General features: G+C 43.8%; 1 protein-coding gene across 5 annotated transcripts in view; it reads left to right on the forward strand.

The window, feature by feature from the left end:
• LOC115474630 (sulfotransferase family cytosolic 1B member 1-like) overlaps positions 1–7,975 on the forward strand; it is a 34,806-nt gene extending 26,831 nt beyond the window's left edge. For 4 of the 5 annotated variants that reach the window (XM_030210196.1, XM_030210197.1, XM_030210195.1 and 1 more), the window contains exons 5-8: positions 2,533–2,659; positions 6,202–6,296; positions 6,445–6,625; positions 7,153–7,975. In XM_030210196.1, coding sequence (XP_030066056.1) covers positions 2,533–2,659; positions 6,202–6,296; positions 6,445–6,625; positions 7,153–7,316 — 567 coding nt within the window. In that variant the 3' untranslated portion in view covers positions 7,317–7,975. The remainder of the gene's footprint in view (positions 1–2,532; positions 2,660–6,201; positions 6,297–6,444; positions 6,626–7,152) is intronic. The other variant, XM_030210198.1, reaches the window with a different exon arrangement.
• Positions 7,976–16,558: the final 8,583 nt, after the last annotated feature.

The following is a 16,558-nucleotide window of genomic DNA, read 5'->3' on the forward strand; positions in this document are numbered from 1 at the left end:
AGGCTGCTCCTGTATATTAGTGCTCTAGAACCCAATGTAATATTTATAGTGTTGTTTTTCATGGGTAGCATTGCTGCTGTTTGAGTCCTGGGGGCTAGGGTTGTTGTGGTGTAGTAAGCTTTTTATATAGGTTCTGAGTATCTTTTTGCAGGGTTTTATGTTGTTTTACAAAGTGTCTGGCCCTATTTGAAGGCAGGCTGAGGGGCAAAGGCATTCAGGACTAGTGGTCTCCACATCCTGTAGAGTCACCACACAAACAAAAACCTGACTGCTTTAATCAGTGATAATCACAATTTGAATATTTTGTGTGTGGTGACTTGCAGTGGCGTACCAAGGGCGGGGCGGTGGGGGTGGTCCGCCCTGGGTGCACGCTGCTGGAGGGTGCAGAGAGCAGCCGCACACCTGTCGGCTTCGCTGGCTTCGTGCTCCCTCTGCCCCAGAACAGGTTACTTCCTGTTCCGAGGCGGAGGGAGCCAGTGGAGCCGACAGGCACGCAGCTGTTCTCTGCACCCTCCAGCAGCCAAGAATGCACCCGGAGGGGGGGCTTGATGCGCCAGGGAGGGGGGTGTCATTGCGCCGGGGGGGGTGTCATGCTGCACCCTGGGGGGACGGACGCTGCTGCACCCGGGGGGGGGGGGATGCGCAGCGGCGATACGCCCCAGGTGGCAGCCGACCTAGGATCACCACTGCTAACTTGTAAGGGGATAGCTCCATTGTTGAGGAATGTGTGCTATAGAACTGAAGGTTTAGGGTTTATATTGAGATTCTGACCAATCCTGTAGAGAATCCAGACTCCACTCCCACATAGACAAATTTGTTGAATGATGTAATCAATTATAATGGTGGTTTTACTGGGCAACTGAAACTACAGAGTGGGGGGAATTTATACATAGAAGGACCTAGTGATGGTGAGCATGATGTACTGAAATGCATAGGAGCCAACTTTTCAAACTTATTGGGGGTGCTAAGCCCAATTGAAATAACCCCTCCCTGGACATATACAAGGAATTTTCTCAATATTGGGGGTGCTCAAGCACCCACAGCACCCACAGAGTTGGCTCCTATGCTGAAATGTCACTGTGGCTTGTCACCCCAAATTCTACTGTCTAGAGATACAACTGCATTGACAGCTGCTTGAGCTTCTAATGAACTCCCCTTTTGAACTCCTGCTAGTGATCAGTACATGGCTGTTAAGAAAGTCCCTTAAATGGCTGGATACAATCTCACCCTTTAAAACATTTCCTAAGAAAGTTTAAAAAAGAAATCCATCCTCAAAGCCTGAGTTCTGGGATAGGCTTGAGGAATTTTTGTCTAATTTGTACTTTAGCAGATATATTTGGAAAAATATAAATCTTATGCCCATGAAATAATTGGGACCTAGCAACAATAAAAGTCTCAACACTCTATCCCTATCAGAGGCTAGCACAAATGTAACCGGTGGTTCTTTTGTTAGCCTTATCAATACAGGTCTCTAAATATGAAGTCAAGTTGAGGGACTCATGCTCAGTGCCTCTTCTCCCCCCATCCAGCCTCCTCATAGAGCCCGGAACATAAAAGATTTTGAAGATTGCCAGAATGGAGAAGGGTTCCTAATTCCAAAGGTCACAAAATGTATTTAACATTTCAACAGGAGAAATTAATGCATAATAAGGAAAATTTAGTATTTAGCTGATAGCCTTTACCAACTCCTTGAGTTAGTTTTCCAATAGTATATTCCCTTTTAACTAAGGCCAAATTCATAATTGTTCAGGTGATTGGGGAGATCAATGCTAAGATCCAAAATCCAACGCAAACACTTTAAATTTACTCAGTCTCCCCTGAGAAAGAATAAAGATGAGATAAACAGTTGGATAACGTGGTTTCCATCCTGATGGAAGCATGGGTGATGAAGAGAGAACAAGACTAAGAGAGGCCCCTATCATCAATCTAGTCCATGTATCAGGGAGACCAGGAAATAAGCCCTCTTGAGCTTTAGTTGCTTTAGCTCCAGGTAAAACATGAGATTTTATTGCACCTTGAATCTTAGAATCCTTTGATTCAATCAGTAGTTTCTAATTTCTTCTTCCTTTGCCTCCTAATGGGAAAAAAAGAAAGTCACTTACCAAAGTCTCTAGTCATGTTCCACTAGAACTCTGCTGGTACTCTGAAAGGACTCCAAAGGGGCATTCCTCATTGGTCATACCCCTTCAGTCATGCACCCATGGCTATGTGACAGCATCAGTATACCATAGGTAGCTGTAAAACCTATAGCAGCAGGTGTGATCCCAGTGATGTTACTTTCGGTGTTACCAATAATCTTCCTTACTGCTGGAAGCCAGGAAAATTAAAAGTACTTCTCTCTCCACAGTGTCCTCTGTGTTCTTCCCAGGCTGACTGATCAGTTTTCTTTATGCTTTTGTTATTCCATTGAGGAGATCTTTCCACTTTTTTTCACTTAAGTGGTCATGGTTCTAGAGTCCATGCTCAGCATCTCCTACCATAGCCTTGATTGACAAATGTTGTCTTCTTTTAACACTTCTTTTCTTCTATCAGACAATTTATGTGGCCAGGAATGCAAAGGACAATGCGGTCTCATTCTACTTCTTTAATAAGATGAATGGAGTACAGCCAGAGCCAGGGCCGTGGGATGAATATCTGCAGACATTTATGGAGGAGAAACGTAAATTGGGACTATCTCTGGTGGAGTAAAAGGGTCTGGGCTGATATCCTTCTCATAATTTCATTCCCTCAATTATAGCCTTTGCTCATTGCCAGAGCAGCCAGCAGAAAACCTCTCTCTGAGAGAAGTACTGTATATACAAATTGGTTGTGGAGGAGTCCTGCTTGACATCTGTAATTTCTTACATCTCTAGATTCTAGAGACAAGGCCAGCTTTTGGAGTGTTGCCGATAAGGCACCATGCATGAGGGGCCACCATATGGGCAAGGGAAAGAGGAGGATGGGTGTGGCAATGGTACTTGGTCGAAGAGTGAGGGAAAGGAGATGTGGTATAGAAGGAGAGAGAGAGAGAGAAGATTTTGGGCTGGAGTGAAGAAGGGACACTGCCAGAACTGCTGCCACCAAAAGGGAGGAGATGCCAGTTTCAATTTTGGCACCTATTAATCTAGAGCCCACCCTCTCTGGATACAGTAAACCAAGAAATACTAAAATTTTGTGTTTGATTATCTTAATGAAACATTTACAATTTTACATTGCCAGATAAAAAGTTTAACTATATCATAATGGGCCATCTTTTGCTAGGTAAGAATTTCTCTTGGCTCATTCTTATTTTCTGTTTTGGGGCCTGTTAAACTGGTACGCAATCAGATGGCAACTCTTAAAGGCATTTACCTTGTTGAATAATATCTACCCTTGTAGACTGCCCTGGTTGAAAAGTATTCCCATTAGAGTCGCTAAGAGCATTCACAAGTTTTCACAGTGTGCATCTATCTATTTATTTATTCATTTATTTATTCAAAATCTTTTTAATCCACTCGAGTCTACTATTCTTGGTGGATTACAAAATAAACATACATAAAATTAGCATTAAAAACATCAACAAAATAACTAAAAACAAAACAGGCTATAAATAATACCTTATAAAATAGGCATTCTGTGAAATTTTAATGCAATACTTCAAGTAGGAGCAAAACAATCATGAAAGGCTTGCTGGAATCTCATAATCTTTAAAGACTTCTTAAAAGTATCAAGTTTCCTCACTGACCTCAAGGAGGGTAGCAATGCAGTCCAGAGTTTTGGCCCAGTAATAGCAAAAATAGAGGACCTGAATTCCTCCAAACGAACTGCATGGAAGGATAGAATATTTAATAAATTAGCTGAGGAGGATCGTAAGGACCTAGCTGGTTGATACAAATGCAAATGTGTAGAGACTGGAACTGGAACATTATCAGTCAATGCTTTAAATAACAATAAAACTTTATACTGAATTCAACTGTTAACCAATTTAAGAAATATAGGAGAAATGTGATCATATTTTGATAAACCAAAAAGAACTTCTGCGATAGACTTTTGTGCTATTAGTAAAGATTTGAGGGATTTCTTTGATTCCCCAATTTGTAGACTATTACAGTAATCAAAATGGGGAGTTATCAGGCTCTGGATCACTGTTCTAAAATTAGACATATTTAGATAATCTCTTAAACATCAGATCATTTTCAATTTTGCAAAAATCAGCCCAATCATTTTTTTAACCTGAAATTTCATAATCAGTGCTCAATCAAGAATTACTCCTAGAGAGCAAAGTTTATCCATAATCAGAGTATCAATTACATTATTTTAGCTGGGTTAAAAAGAGCCATTCACAGAGGTGTGCTTAGATCTGAAGAAGAAAACAATGTACATATACATACTTGATTTTCAAATGTATCTGCACTATGCTACTCCTGACCACAGAAACAATAAGTGCAAATTGTGCATGCCATTTCAGCTTGCCTACTTGCAGCAAATTTTCAAAGAGAAACTATGGGTGTGTACAAAAGCACTTTGCACAAATATGCATTGCAATATTGTAGGCTATGGAAAATCATTTCCTTAACAATTACATTATTTTACATCATTCACGGAGATGCCCCAGCCTACATGTTAGACCTGGTAGACTTGCCTCCCAGGAACGCTAAAAGATCATCCTGCACATTCCTTAATCTTCACTTCCCCAGCTGTAGAGGTCTAAAATACAGACTAACGCATGCATCAAGTTTTTCTTACCTGAGCACGCAGTTATGGAATGCATTGCCGCTTAACCTAAAAATTATTTACGAACTAACTAACTTTTGTAAATCTCTGAAGACCTACCTCTTCAACAAGGCATACCACAATAATTGTAAATGTAACACATCTCCACTTTACCTATATTCGGAACTGTTTTCTTCTTATATCTGTTTGCTTAATTTTATTATGTCATCCATGTTATCTATGTAACACCAATTGTTATCTTCTAACCTGGAATGGTGAATGCCATAACGGTGCTTTATAAGCCACGTTGAGCCTGCAAAAAGGTGGGAAAATGTGGGATACAAATGCAATAAATAAATAAATAAATTACATTTAAAATTTTACTCTTTAATTATAGAAACTACACCTGCCCCAGTATTTACCACAAAGGGCAGGTCTTAACAATTGTGGGGCCCTGGTCTGCTCACAGTTTGGTGGGGCCCCCCAGCTCCTTGCCTAGCCTGCCCCTGGCTAGCCCTGCCTCCTTCCGACAAGATGTTTTTTTTTAAATTTATGTGTACAGGGAGGCCCAAGCCTAGAGGACTCTGCCCTCTCTCCTTCTCGAGCCTCAGGGTGCGGTACCATGCTGTGCCATGCCCTCCCCAACCCACCCCATCCCACCGAGCCTCAGGGTGCCTTTCCCAAACCTACCTTACCCCATTAGTGCCCAATGTTCCCATAATAAGTGCCCATATGGGAACATTGGGTACTAATGAGTTAATGTGCCCTGGTGCTCTAGTGGTGTTTTCAGGGCAGGTAAAAACCCCATTCTTTCCTGCCCACTGCTGCTTTCTTCAAAATGGCTGCCAAGACTTCAAGCAGCGGCCTCATGAAACTTCCATGGAAGTCTCACAAGGCTGCCACTTGAAGTCTCGAAAGCCATTTTGAAGAATGTTGCAGCGTTAGTAGCAGTGGCAATGGGCAGGAAAGAGTGGAGTTCTTTCCTGTCCTGAAGAAGCCACTAGACCACCAGTGTGCTTTGCATTAAGATAGGTTCGGGGAGAGACATGAGGCCTCTGGGAACACGAGGCCCTGTGAGGCCGCCTCTATTGCCCCTGCCTAAGACCGACTCCACAGTTTGCAGTACAGCTCTGCACATTCTGTACCAATTCAAGCCAGTGTGGTGGAAACTTGGGTGTCTAGGAGGATGGCAGAAACCTTGTTGCTCCAAGGCAGGGAATGTGATTCAGTACAGACTATCTGAGAGGCTAAGGATATGGTGGAAACTCTATTGTCTAGTAAGCTGGCAAAAAAAGAGGAGATCACACTGAGAAAGTAGTGGAGATATCTAGGAGGGAGAGAGAGGCTGCTAATATAAGACAAGCTAAGAGGCTGAGGTTCTACCACAGGCCTTACTTTAATGCTCCCCAGTCCTTCAGAGTAAAGATGAGAGGCACAGCACATTCTTAGACAGTGTCATATTTAACATCTACTTCTGTCACCTGTTTCTAGTGTAGACATGCAATTCACAATTACTTTGTATCTTTTCAGTCAGCTGGGGCTCTTGGTATGATCATGTACGCAGGTATTGGGATGAGAAGGACAAACACAGGATCCTGTACTTGTTCTATGAAGACATAAAGAAGGTGAGATAATGCACACATACCACATTCAACACTGAAACTGTCTGCTATCTCTGACTCCACAAACTATAACAGCCCATTATACACTTGTGGAATCCCCTCCCCAAATTTCCAGAAAGTGTACTGTACATTCATTATCTTTCCTGTGCAGAACCCTGCTCGTGAGATCCGAAAGGTGATGAAATTCCTGGAGAAGGACCTGGGGGAGGAAGTCCTGGAGAAGATTGTCCATTATACCTCCTTCCAGGTCATGAAGGAAAACCCAATGGTCAATGGTTCCACTGTTTCCTCTTTAATCTTTAATCAATCCATCTCTCCCTTCATGAGAAAAGGTATTAGGATAGAGTTCACGTGATTCACTGTACTTCCTCAATAGGGCATGAAACATGGAGCAAGAAGGGTTTTTAGAGACAGAGTGGGGTAAGGAGGTCCTAAAAAAGAGAACATCATCCTTCTTTCAAGGCCAGGAAGGAGAACTCAATGACCAACTACAGCAGCCTAAGGAGCTGGGCGAGAATGAGATCGTAAGGACAAGAGAAGAGAAGATGTACAGTTTCCGCCTCTGATTTGAGGAAAGAAAATTGTTTATAGGCAGTGTGAGAAGGGGTAGTTAAAGAAAAGGAAAGAAGGAGGGGGGTTTGGTAGAGCAGTGCTTCTTAACCATCTCCTGAGGGCACATCTAGCCAGTTGAGTTTAAGGATTACCACGCTGAATGTGCAAGAAAAACATTGCTACATACTGATGATCCACTGTATGAAAATCTTTGTGCACCACTCTTTTCATAGGAAAGGACCTAGCCCTTGATGTAAGCGATAGGGCATAATAAGGCTGGATTTTCTCTCTCTCTCTCTCTCTCTAGGAGAAGTTGGGGACTGGAAACACTACTTCACAGTGGCACAGAATGAAGTTTTTGATGCAGATTACCAGCACAAAATGGTAGGGACAACGCTGACATTCCGGACACAGATTTCACCAGATGCCACAGATGAGAAGGATGAAAAGGTCACCCAACGGAGGCAGTGACCACATAAATCTGCAAACAAATAGGACAAGTGCTATAATCTTCCTCCACCCTTCTATCTTCTATGGAAAAATTACTTACTATACAACACTGACAACCCCCAGAATTTTCTCCACTGCCCTGCATTCAGAGTGGGCAAGGTCCCTGTGTATAATATTCTTCCTTCATGTGCTTACTAGGTGTTCTGTGACTCCCATATCTCAGTACTTAACGGGCAGCACCTAATGCAAGAATCATTTATAAACTGGAACATCACAAAAACACAGGAGTTACATTCACTGCAAATATATGAGATTCCTATTCATACTACAAATCAGGAACACTTCTGAGGAAGGGAACGACAGACTCTAGGAGAAGTGTCCCTTCTCTGACAGATGATCTCTTCTGTTCTATGCTGTAAGTTGGGCCTGTAACAGGTGACTTGACTGTTTAGCCAAAAGATCTTACTGCTGGCCACATAACAGAAAACAAGACCAACCCTATGCAATCAGGAGTATTCTGTCGTCCCTGCTTGTAACTGTGTATGCAACTATACAGAGCGCTACGCCTTAATTCGGTTTAGTATACAGAAGCAAATTAATTTCTCGGAGGCCCTTTTACTAAAGCTTAGCACACACAAATGGACATTAGTGTATGCTAAATCTTTGTGTCCTATTTTATATCTATGGAACACATGGCATTTAACACACACTAATGTTCACTATCACATGCTAAGCTTTAGTAAAAGGGCTCCTTAATTTCCAACACTAACAAACAAGTAACAGGAAAATGTGAGTAAAGATCCTCAGGTCCCACACTCTTAACAGAATCCTTAACCTTTTATCGCCCATTTTCTAAGCCGTGCTAGCAGCTGCCATGCGCTAATGCCCATTCATTTTGAATGGGCTGTGTCAGCATTGCCATGCGGCTTAGTAAACGGGGGGGGGGGGGGGGGGGGTATTTTAAGTAGGAAGGCCACTTGTCTTTCTATACAAGTGGGCCTGTTCCTTTCTTTTTGTGGATTTTAGGGAGTGGAGCCATCTCAGTTTGTCTCGGGATAGAACTCTTTGGCAACAATTTTGAAATCAAGGACTTCTAATGGCGTGCAAGCTGTGTTGTATTTTTGTGGAAAAGAAAATATATGAGTGCATCCTTTGGGGGGGGGGGGGGGAGGACTGGCTGTTGCCCTTAAGGCACAAGGAATCATCCATAATAATGACAAATAATTCCACATTGATTCTGAGAAAAATAATAGAGGCAAGGGAGGCTGAAAGGACACTTGGAATTGCCTTGTGATCTCTATTGTACATTTTTGGTCAGCTGTTTTTTGGAAGAGATTTTGTTACTCTGTCATTTTAAATTTTGCTTAAGTAAACTTTTCTTTATTGATTGGAACAACAAAATCTATGTGCAGAGCATTTTTGAGTGTGTGCCTGAGACTTTTTTGCTCCCCCATTCTGAAGGTCAACCGGGACTGTGGTGAGTTTGTTAGACCTCTGTAGGGCTCAAAAGTCTGCCCCCTTTTCTAAGGGAAGAGCCTAAAAAAGGGGGTACATGTAATGTTCATTTACAAAATCACTATGAATCAACTAACATTATGCAGCAATCAGCTAATTACGAATACAAATAATGGGTCTTGAGCTTTAACATAACAAATAATAAAAGAAGCAACATAAAATCAGAGATCGTGTTTATTTCAGTATGATTTAGTACAGTAGAGCCCTGGATTATTTGTATCGGAATCACTGTTCAGCCAAATACAAATAATGTATTCAGGGCCAAATTGAATCAAATACAAATATTCAGTATAGCCCTAGTTACTTTCATTTGATACCAACACCTGCAATGCCCTAAAGAGAACAGTGTAACACCTTTCTGGTTCTCATTACATAAGTTTTCCCATATATTGTCATTATTTTCCATTGGATTGGAATCAGCATATCTGAACGAGATCCATTTGTTTCTGTTTCCCTCTTCTCTAAGATCAGGACTCAATTGCATTTATATTTGATCATTTTACTATTGTTATGCTGTTGTAAGTTTTATGTTGAACTGTACCAGCTATACACCGCCTTGGGTGAATCGCTTCATAAAGGCAGTTCATAAATCCCAATAAATAAATGAGGTACATTGACTGATGCAGACTATACAATGTGGTAATACTAAGACTGAGTTACTTTGTTACATAAATCCTAAATAAATAAGCACTCATATAAACAGCTTTGTTAAGAGTATTTCCAAGCACTCTCCTGTCAATATTTAGTCAGCATTTCTTTTTTTTTTTTTTTAATAAGATTTATCAATTTCTTACAAGCATATTACTTGTTACAGAAAAACAGCATAATACAAACGCTAAAGAAATAGGTAATAAGAAAAATTATAAATGCTTCCTTAGACCTCAAATTGAGGGGGGGTGTTACAGTTTAGTGGAGTTTTATACAGGCATATTAACATAAATAATTAAATATTAAATGTGGTTTATGTGTATAATTCGTCACAATATCATTTAACTAGTTCTAGATTAAGCTGTTTCATGTCCAAAAAGGATTTTAGCTGTTCTGAGTCATAGAATACATACTTTATCCCACTAAACCTGACCAGGCATTTGCAAGGATAAACTAACAAAAAAGAACCACCCAATTTAAGAACATCCTGTTTCAATGCCAAAAATAATTTTCTACGTTCCTGCGTCACTTTAGTAACATCTGGAAATATCCATACTTTTGTTCCATAAAAAGGAACCTTTGAGAATTTAAAGTATAGTTTCAATATTGCATTGAGATCTTGTTCAAATACCAACGAAACCAAAAGAGTGGCTCTTTGCGGAACTATTTCGATGGATTGTTCTAGAATTTCAGACAGATTGTTAAAGTCTATAACATCCAAACCTTCTTTCTTTTCTTCTTTTCCACTTAATCTTGTTGGAAGATAGTAAATCTTATTTATAGGAGGAATAAGTTCTTGAGGCATAAGTTCTTGAGGCATTTTCAAATTTTCTTGCAGGTATTTTTTAAAAAACTCAATAGGTGTTTTATCAGGAATTTTAGGAAAATTCAATACTCGAAGGTTCAATCTTTTATTAACGTTCTCAATCTGTTCAATTTTTCTATGCATTGTCAGATTATCTTTTATCACCGTCACTTTAAATTCTTGCAATTGATCCATATCTTTTTTTAAATCTTTCAATTGTGTGGTCAGGTCTTCTTTAACCGTTCCTAAGTTTTTTACCATGTCCTCAATTCTCAAAGATAAAGTATTTACCTTGTCTGAGGCATTTTGAAGTGTGGAATCCATCTTGCTCAGCTTCAGCCAGATCCTCTCTAGATTAACCTCCGGGGTTGTTTCGGGTCCTTTAAACCCAAGGACCTCTCTCTCCTGGCTACTTTTCTGTGGCATGGGTCCTCCGTCTGCTGGCTCCTTATTCCCCTTATTGGGTTCTCGGATACCTGCACCCCTCACCACTTCTGTAGCCGGGCACGGAGGGCCTGTAGAGTCGGGGGCGGGGATAAAGATGTCTCCAAGCCCATCAGGGGCTCCGCTCCACCGGATGCCCCTGCAGCAGTCAACCCCGTCCCTTCATTCTGCGACGGGCGGGTCAGGAAGCGCTCCATGCTACCCTGGAGTGGAGAAGAGGAAGCTGCGGGCGACGGTGGAAGCCTCACGGCTCCTTTTCGTTTTGTGTGCGGCATCGGGAAAGAAGAAAAAAATGCTTCACTCTCGAGCAGCGGGGAGCGATCTCACCAAACACGCTCACACTTCCGCCATCTTGGTAATGCCCCCTCAGTCAGCATTTCTTTAAACACTTCTGCTGCTTAATTTAGACCCAGATATTCAGTACAGGACCCTATTTGGGCACCAGCACTGAATATATGGGTCTTTGGAGGTTCCTGGAATCTGTCTGCTGTAATGGGCAGGACATCTCTTGGCACAGTTTAGCTCCTTTCTACCGTGTTTCTCTCCAGTAGCCACATTCCATCAAAGCAGAGCTTCTAATTCAGCCTCTTTTCAACAATAATACAGTGCTTTATTATGGCTTCCAATAGTAAACATAGTCAGCGTAGGTAGACAGTTTACCCATGCAGTACTCCAGCTAGGGGTTTACAACACTATCCACACAGTCTCCTTCATTAGGGCTTCCTTCTTCTCAGGGAACCATATGCATCACTGGGTCTGTCTCAGCTGGGGTTTGGGGCCTCTGCTTACCCCAACAGGGTCTTTGCCGCTCCCCCTCCCCCTCTTTCTCTCACTCTGATTTCTCTTCGCCCCAGTTAACAGTTTCCTTAGCACCTTTATGAGGGTCAAATGTTTCTCTCCAAACTTGTTAAAGTTAAAAGCAAACAAAAGAAAAATACAGCCCTGACTTTTAGTTCCTACCCATAAGGCCTAGGGCAGTCACCTCCCTTGCAGTGTTCCATGACATTGGCCTGCCCGTTACAGCCTTGGGCAAACAAACACTACAAAGTCTTACAAGTGTTGGGCAAGAGAGTAATCAAATAAAACAATCAAGAACTTATCTCCATGGCCAGTGGTCATCCACTGTAACTTTAGGGCTCTTGCCTCCAATCTTTTGCTTCTAGACCTCCTCTGTCCATATCTCTTGGCCTTTCTTCAGTGTTTGGGTTTGGAGCCTCTCTCTCTGGGCTGGGGCTCTTCTTCTACCTCTGCTTGTCCCTGCCCTTGTGTTCCCTCTCTAACTCCAGGAGATCTCCAATCCCTCCCTAGTGACCACTCCCTCCTTTAATTGGCTTCTCCCTTTAGGTGTCTTCCCTGTATCCTAGGAGACTTTGATAACTTCCTGACAGAAAAAACTTTCCTGTTTGTCATGGGAAACTAAAACCCTTTCCAATCATTGGAATGTCACTCCAGGTTTTCTTCCCCTCCTGAGCTCTCAATCTTTTCTGAAGCACCCTTATGCTACTTGGGGGAGGGAGGGGGGAGAAGGATGGGCACAGCAGAACCATTCCTAAAGTAACATACTGCATACAGCCGATTTTCAGTGCTGTGCCTGACTAGCTAACTGGGAATAGTTAGGGGACCACTTTATATGCAGTCCTATGTGCCCAGTTATCTAATGTGTGGCATTGGCACTGCATATCACCGGTAACTGCATAACTCCTGGCTCTGCCTCCATACCACCCTGGTACCAGTTAAATCATTTGTATGTAAATACCTCTATATTTAGGGGTTGGGTTAAATAGTGTTGTGGGGGTTGGGAGCATATATTCAACAGCATACCTGTTCTGACTGCCACAGCAGTCTCTACCTAGTACCAGGGTGGTCCAGGGGCGGAGTCAGAGCAGATGCAGAAGTTATCTGACCATTGCCGATTATCAGTGACAGGGCCCAGATAACTGCCTGGGCAGTACTATCACAGAAATAGCAGTCCTCACTTGCCCAGATAGTTATCTGGGAATTGGTACTGAATATAGGCTGGACCTGAATAAATTCCTACAACATGAAAGTTCAGATCTTCAGTGCCGGTACCTGAATTAGACCCAGTATTGAATATTGGAGACCAGTTCAGCCTGTGGTGGCCACTGCCAGCGCTTTAAAAAATGCAGACCTCTGCAGCTTGAACATTGACCAGTTACTGTTTTATCATATTTCAAACGATAGGCCCTTGTCTGTATAAACTAACCCTGTTTGAAGGAATTTGTTTGTATACATAAACAGTGCAGAGTGCAAGGAGATGCCCTTGTTAGAATATTTGAAATCCAGCAGTTTCCCCCTGCTCCTTTATACTTTCTGCTCAATCAGAAGCAGAACTGGGATCTGAAGCAAGAACCTTTATTCATAAATACCTACCATTTTATACCCCCCTTGCCCCCCAACATGCCTGGTCTGGTGATTTAAAGCGATAGTCCTGGGCCAGTAGGACCCATATATCAAGGCTCCTTCTGGAATGCTGCAATAATATGCCTTCAATCCATCCACCATCACCATGACCATGACTCCCTCCCTCCTCCTGTGGATTGTACTTCTGTAGCATTTTCCCAATCCCAGCCAACCCGGAAAGCAAAAGACCTGACTTGAGAATTGAAACATAGTAGATGATGGCAGATAAAGACCTGTACAGTCCATCCAGTCTGCTCAACAAGATAAACTCATAGCATAAGGTATGATATAATCCTACCTATGCATACTTGATCTTGGTTTGTCCTTGCCATTTTCAGCCCCACTCCAGCCCATCCAAATCTGTCCAGCCACAATCAGGTGCGATAACTATAGGGAAATAGCTATAGGACCTGCCCTGACATGACCTGAGCACCAGGGAGAGTTCTCCTCCCAGGGAAGCACTAGGTAGTGGTATGGAAGAGGCCACTAGAGGGCGCTCAAGCATTACAGGGGCCCATACTGTCCTGTAAAAACCACAGGAGGGAGCACTACCTCGGTGATAACCCCACCATATCTAGGGAGAGGGAGGTGGAAGGGTGGATGTTATTCTTTTCCAAGTGAGAAGGGGAGGGCCTGTAGCAGTAGGAAGGAACTAAGTCCCTTTAAGAGGACCACCCCTGGAGAAGGATCTGGACTTCTCCAGAACCTGTGGGAAGAGCCCAGGAAGGGTGGGGCTAGTAATGAGCCAGTCTTTAAACAAAAAGCACTTCCCCTGAGAGACAGGAGAGGAACCCCACAGCTGAAGGGAAAGGATGCTGAGTGAGTGGTGAACCAACTCCTAAGAAATGGACTAAGGTGGGCTGAAAACCCTGAGGATCACACCCCAAAGAAAAGGTCCATAAAGAATGAACAGATAAGATATTTACCTGAATAACAGAAGAAAGTTAAAAAAAATGTAACAATGTGAAGTGAACACTGTGCCAGATTGAAGTTACTAACAGCCGGGGATGGCGGACAGGACTGTCAAGTTAAAATGGAGTTAACAGCTTTGTCCGAGGGGAGGTGGCTGTTCTAACCTGAGAAGGAACAAGATGGCCGCCGGTTAGCAGACGCGGGAGCCGTTGGCTGCTGAAGCCATCGCTGCAACCGACCGTTGCCTGGCTGAGATCTGGCCAGCTCTTCTCAGCCAGTACCCCGTGAGAGCCGCCGCGGAGCCCTATCTTTGGGTTGATTCCTGTTTGCTTTCTGCCGTTCGCAACACCGAGAGGGGCTGATATCGGGTGGCCTGCAGCGCAACAGGATGACTCATCTGTGGGACCCGGTGCGGGGTTCAACTGCTGCGCTCAGCGGCGGTCGCGGAGTCCTGATCCTCTTAGCGGGAGTGCAGCACGGAGTGGGGGTCTACACAACAGACTGTGCGACCCCAGAACCGATGTCTAGCCTAATCTGCCCTGCTTCCTCTCGACGTTCCTGCGGCCAACCGTCGACTAACAGCACAAAGGCTCATCCCAGTGTGGACTCCCGGTACTACTGGCGCCCCAGCTGTCGGGGGCTGCCTGTCTTCTGATTGCCTCTGCTCCCCGATCTGGTTTGAGCTCTGTACCGGAACGGATTAACAGCTGTTGAGCTCTGCCCTACCCCCGCCTTCGCTGTTCTGCCTGCTGGAGTACCTGGTGACCGGTTCCTAGCCTTGATGGAACAATCTTATCTTCTGTGACTCAGCGAGTCAAGATCTGATTTTGCCCTCTTTCCTCTTTCTCCTTCCTCTCTTTCCTCTCTCTGTTCTTTTCCCTCCCTGCTGCTCATCTGCTTAATTTTTGTATTTTTTTCTCCCTTCCCTTTTGCCATCAACTGTCATTGTAATTCTCTTAGTTCATTGTAAGCCGCTTTGGGGCTGCGTTCCATGGCAAAAGGCGGGGTATAAATGATCTAAATAAATAAATAAATAAAATAAATTCCTGGGTCCAGTGGCATTCCTAAGATGGCTGCCACCCAGGCCGTATCACCACTGCGCACCCCCCTCTCCCCGGCCGCATCACCTCCCCCCAGGTACATTGCTCATACCTTCTGGGGGTGCAGTCATGTGGCTGTTGGCTCCGCCGGTTCCCTGACCTGGAATAGGAAGTAACATCAGAGGGAGCCGGGAACCGGCGGAGCTGACACCTGCGTGGCTGCTTTCTGCACCTCCTTGCAGCGTGCACCCGGGGTGCACCGCCCTGCCCTTGGTACACCACTGCCCAGGCCCCCCATAAAGAGGGCTCAGTTGAAGAGTGTTTTGAGGAACTGTTTGGTGACAGAAGAATTCCCTGACAGCATGATTGATAAATGGAAATTGTTTTTGCATAAGAAGTGACTAATTTGCATAACTGATGAAGCCTGCTAGTCCAGTATGGTATTCCCTAGAAATGGTGCCCAGGTGGGGCACACCTAAACCATACAAGAACTACAACCTGTCCCCAAAGTGGCATACATAAAGAAGGGGATCTAGAATGGGATGGCTGATAACTGAGGAGCAGTCACACTGAACGAAAAGAGGACCCCTATCCCTAAGACTGAAGATAGGAACAACTCAAATGATTGTTTCTGGGATCTCTTTTAGAAATGACGTTTTCAGGATGTTTCTGTAAATGTCTTGAGGCCCCAAATTGAAAGATATCTCCTCAGAAGTTTGTTTTAAGGACTGTCCTGGTGACATGCTGGGGAAGGGGGAGTTTCTAGTCTACAATGCCCCCTGTCAAAGAGAAAGCAGAATGAGTGCAGCACCTCCTTTTGGAGTGATGGATGTCACACAGGGCACAGACTGCTGAAGTTTGCCCAGCATTAACCTTATTCTCCAACTCAGTGGTTCCCAAACCTGGTCCTGGAGGCACCCCAGCCAGTCAGGTTTTCAGTATATCCACAATGAATATTCATGAGACAGATTTGCATGCAGTGAAGGCAGTGCATGCACATCTCTCTCATGAATATTCATTGTGGGTATCTTGAAAACCTGACTGGCTGGGGTGCCTCCAGGACCAGGCTTGGGAACCACTGTGCTAACCTCTAGCACAGATGGATTTCCTATGAGCCCCACAACACTGTCCAAGCTTAATGGAGAGAGGATTAAATAGAAAGAGCAGCCAGCACATATTTATTCCCCAAATATTACCTGGTTTCTCAGCCTGTGCAGAGGTGTTCTGGTTTCCCAGACCATGGATGCTCTTATTGGGAAGAAGCCTGTGCACCATGCGCGCCACAGGGATGAGGTTCACAGGGTCCGTATCTGGCGGGTTGTTTCCAGCCTTGTGCTTCACATGCCTCTTTAGCTGCTCCCAGTTCCTTTTGCAGTCCTCCACTCCTCGATTTGCATGGTGGACTGCATTTAGCTTCTGGCATATTGTCACCCATTCTCTTTGCTTGGTATAAGCACAGAGTTTTTATCCTTTTGGAG

Source organism: Microcaecilia unicolor, chromosome 7, assembly GCF_901765095.1.
Source record: "Microcaecilia unicolor chromosome 7, aMicUni1.1, whole genome shotgun sequence".
Lineage (NCBI taxonomy): Eukaryota > Metazoa > Chordata > Amphibia > Gymnophiona > Siphonopidae > Microcaecilia > Microcaecilia unicolor.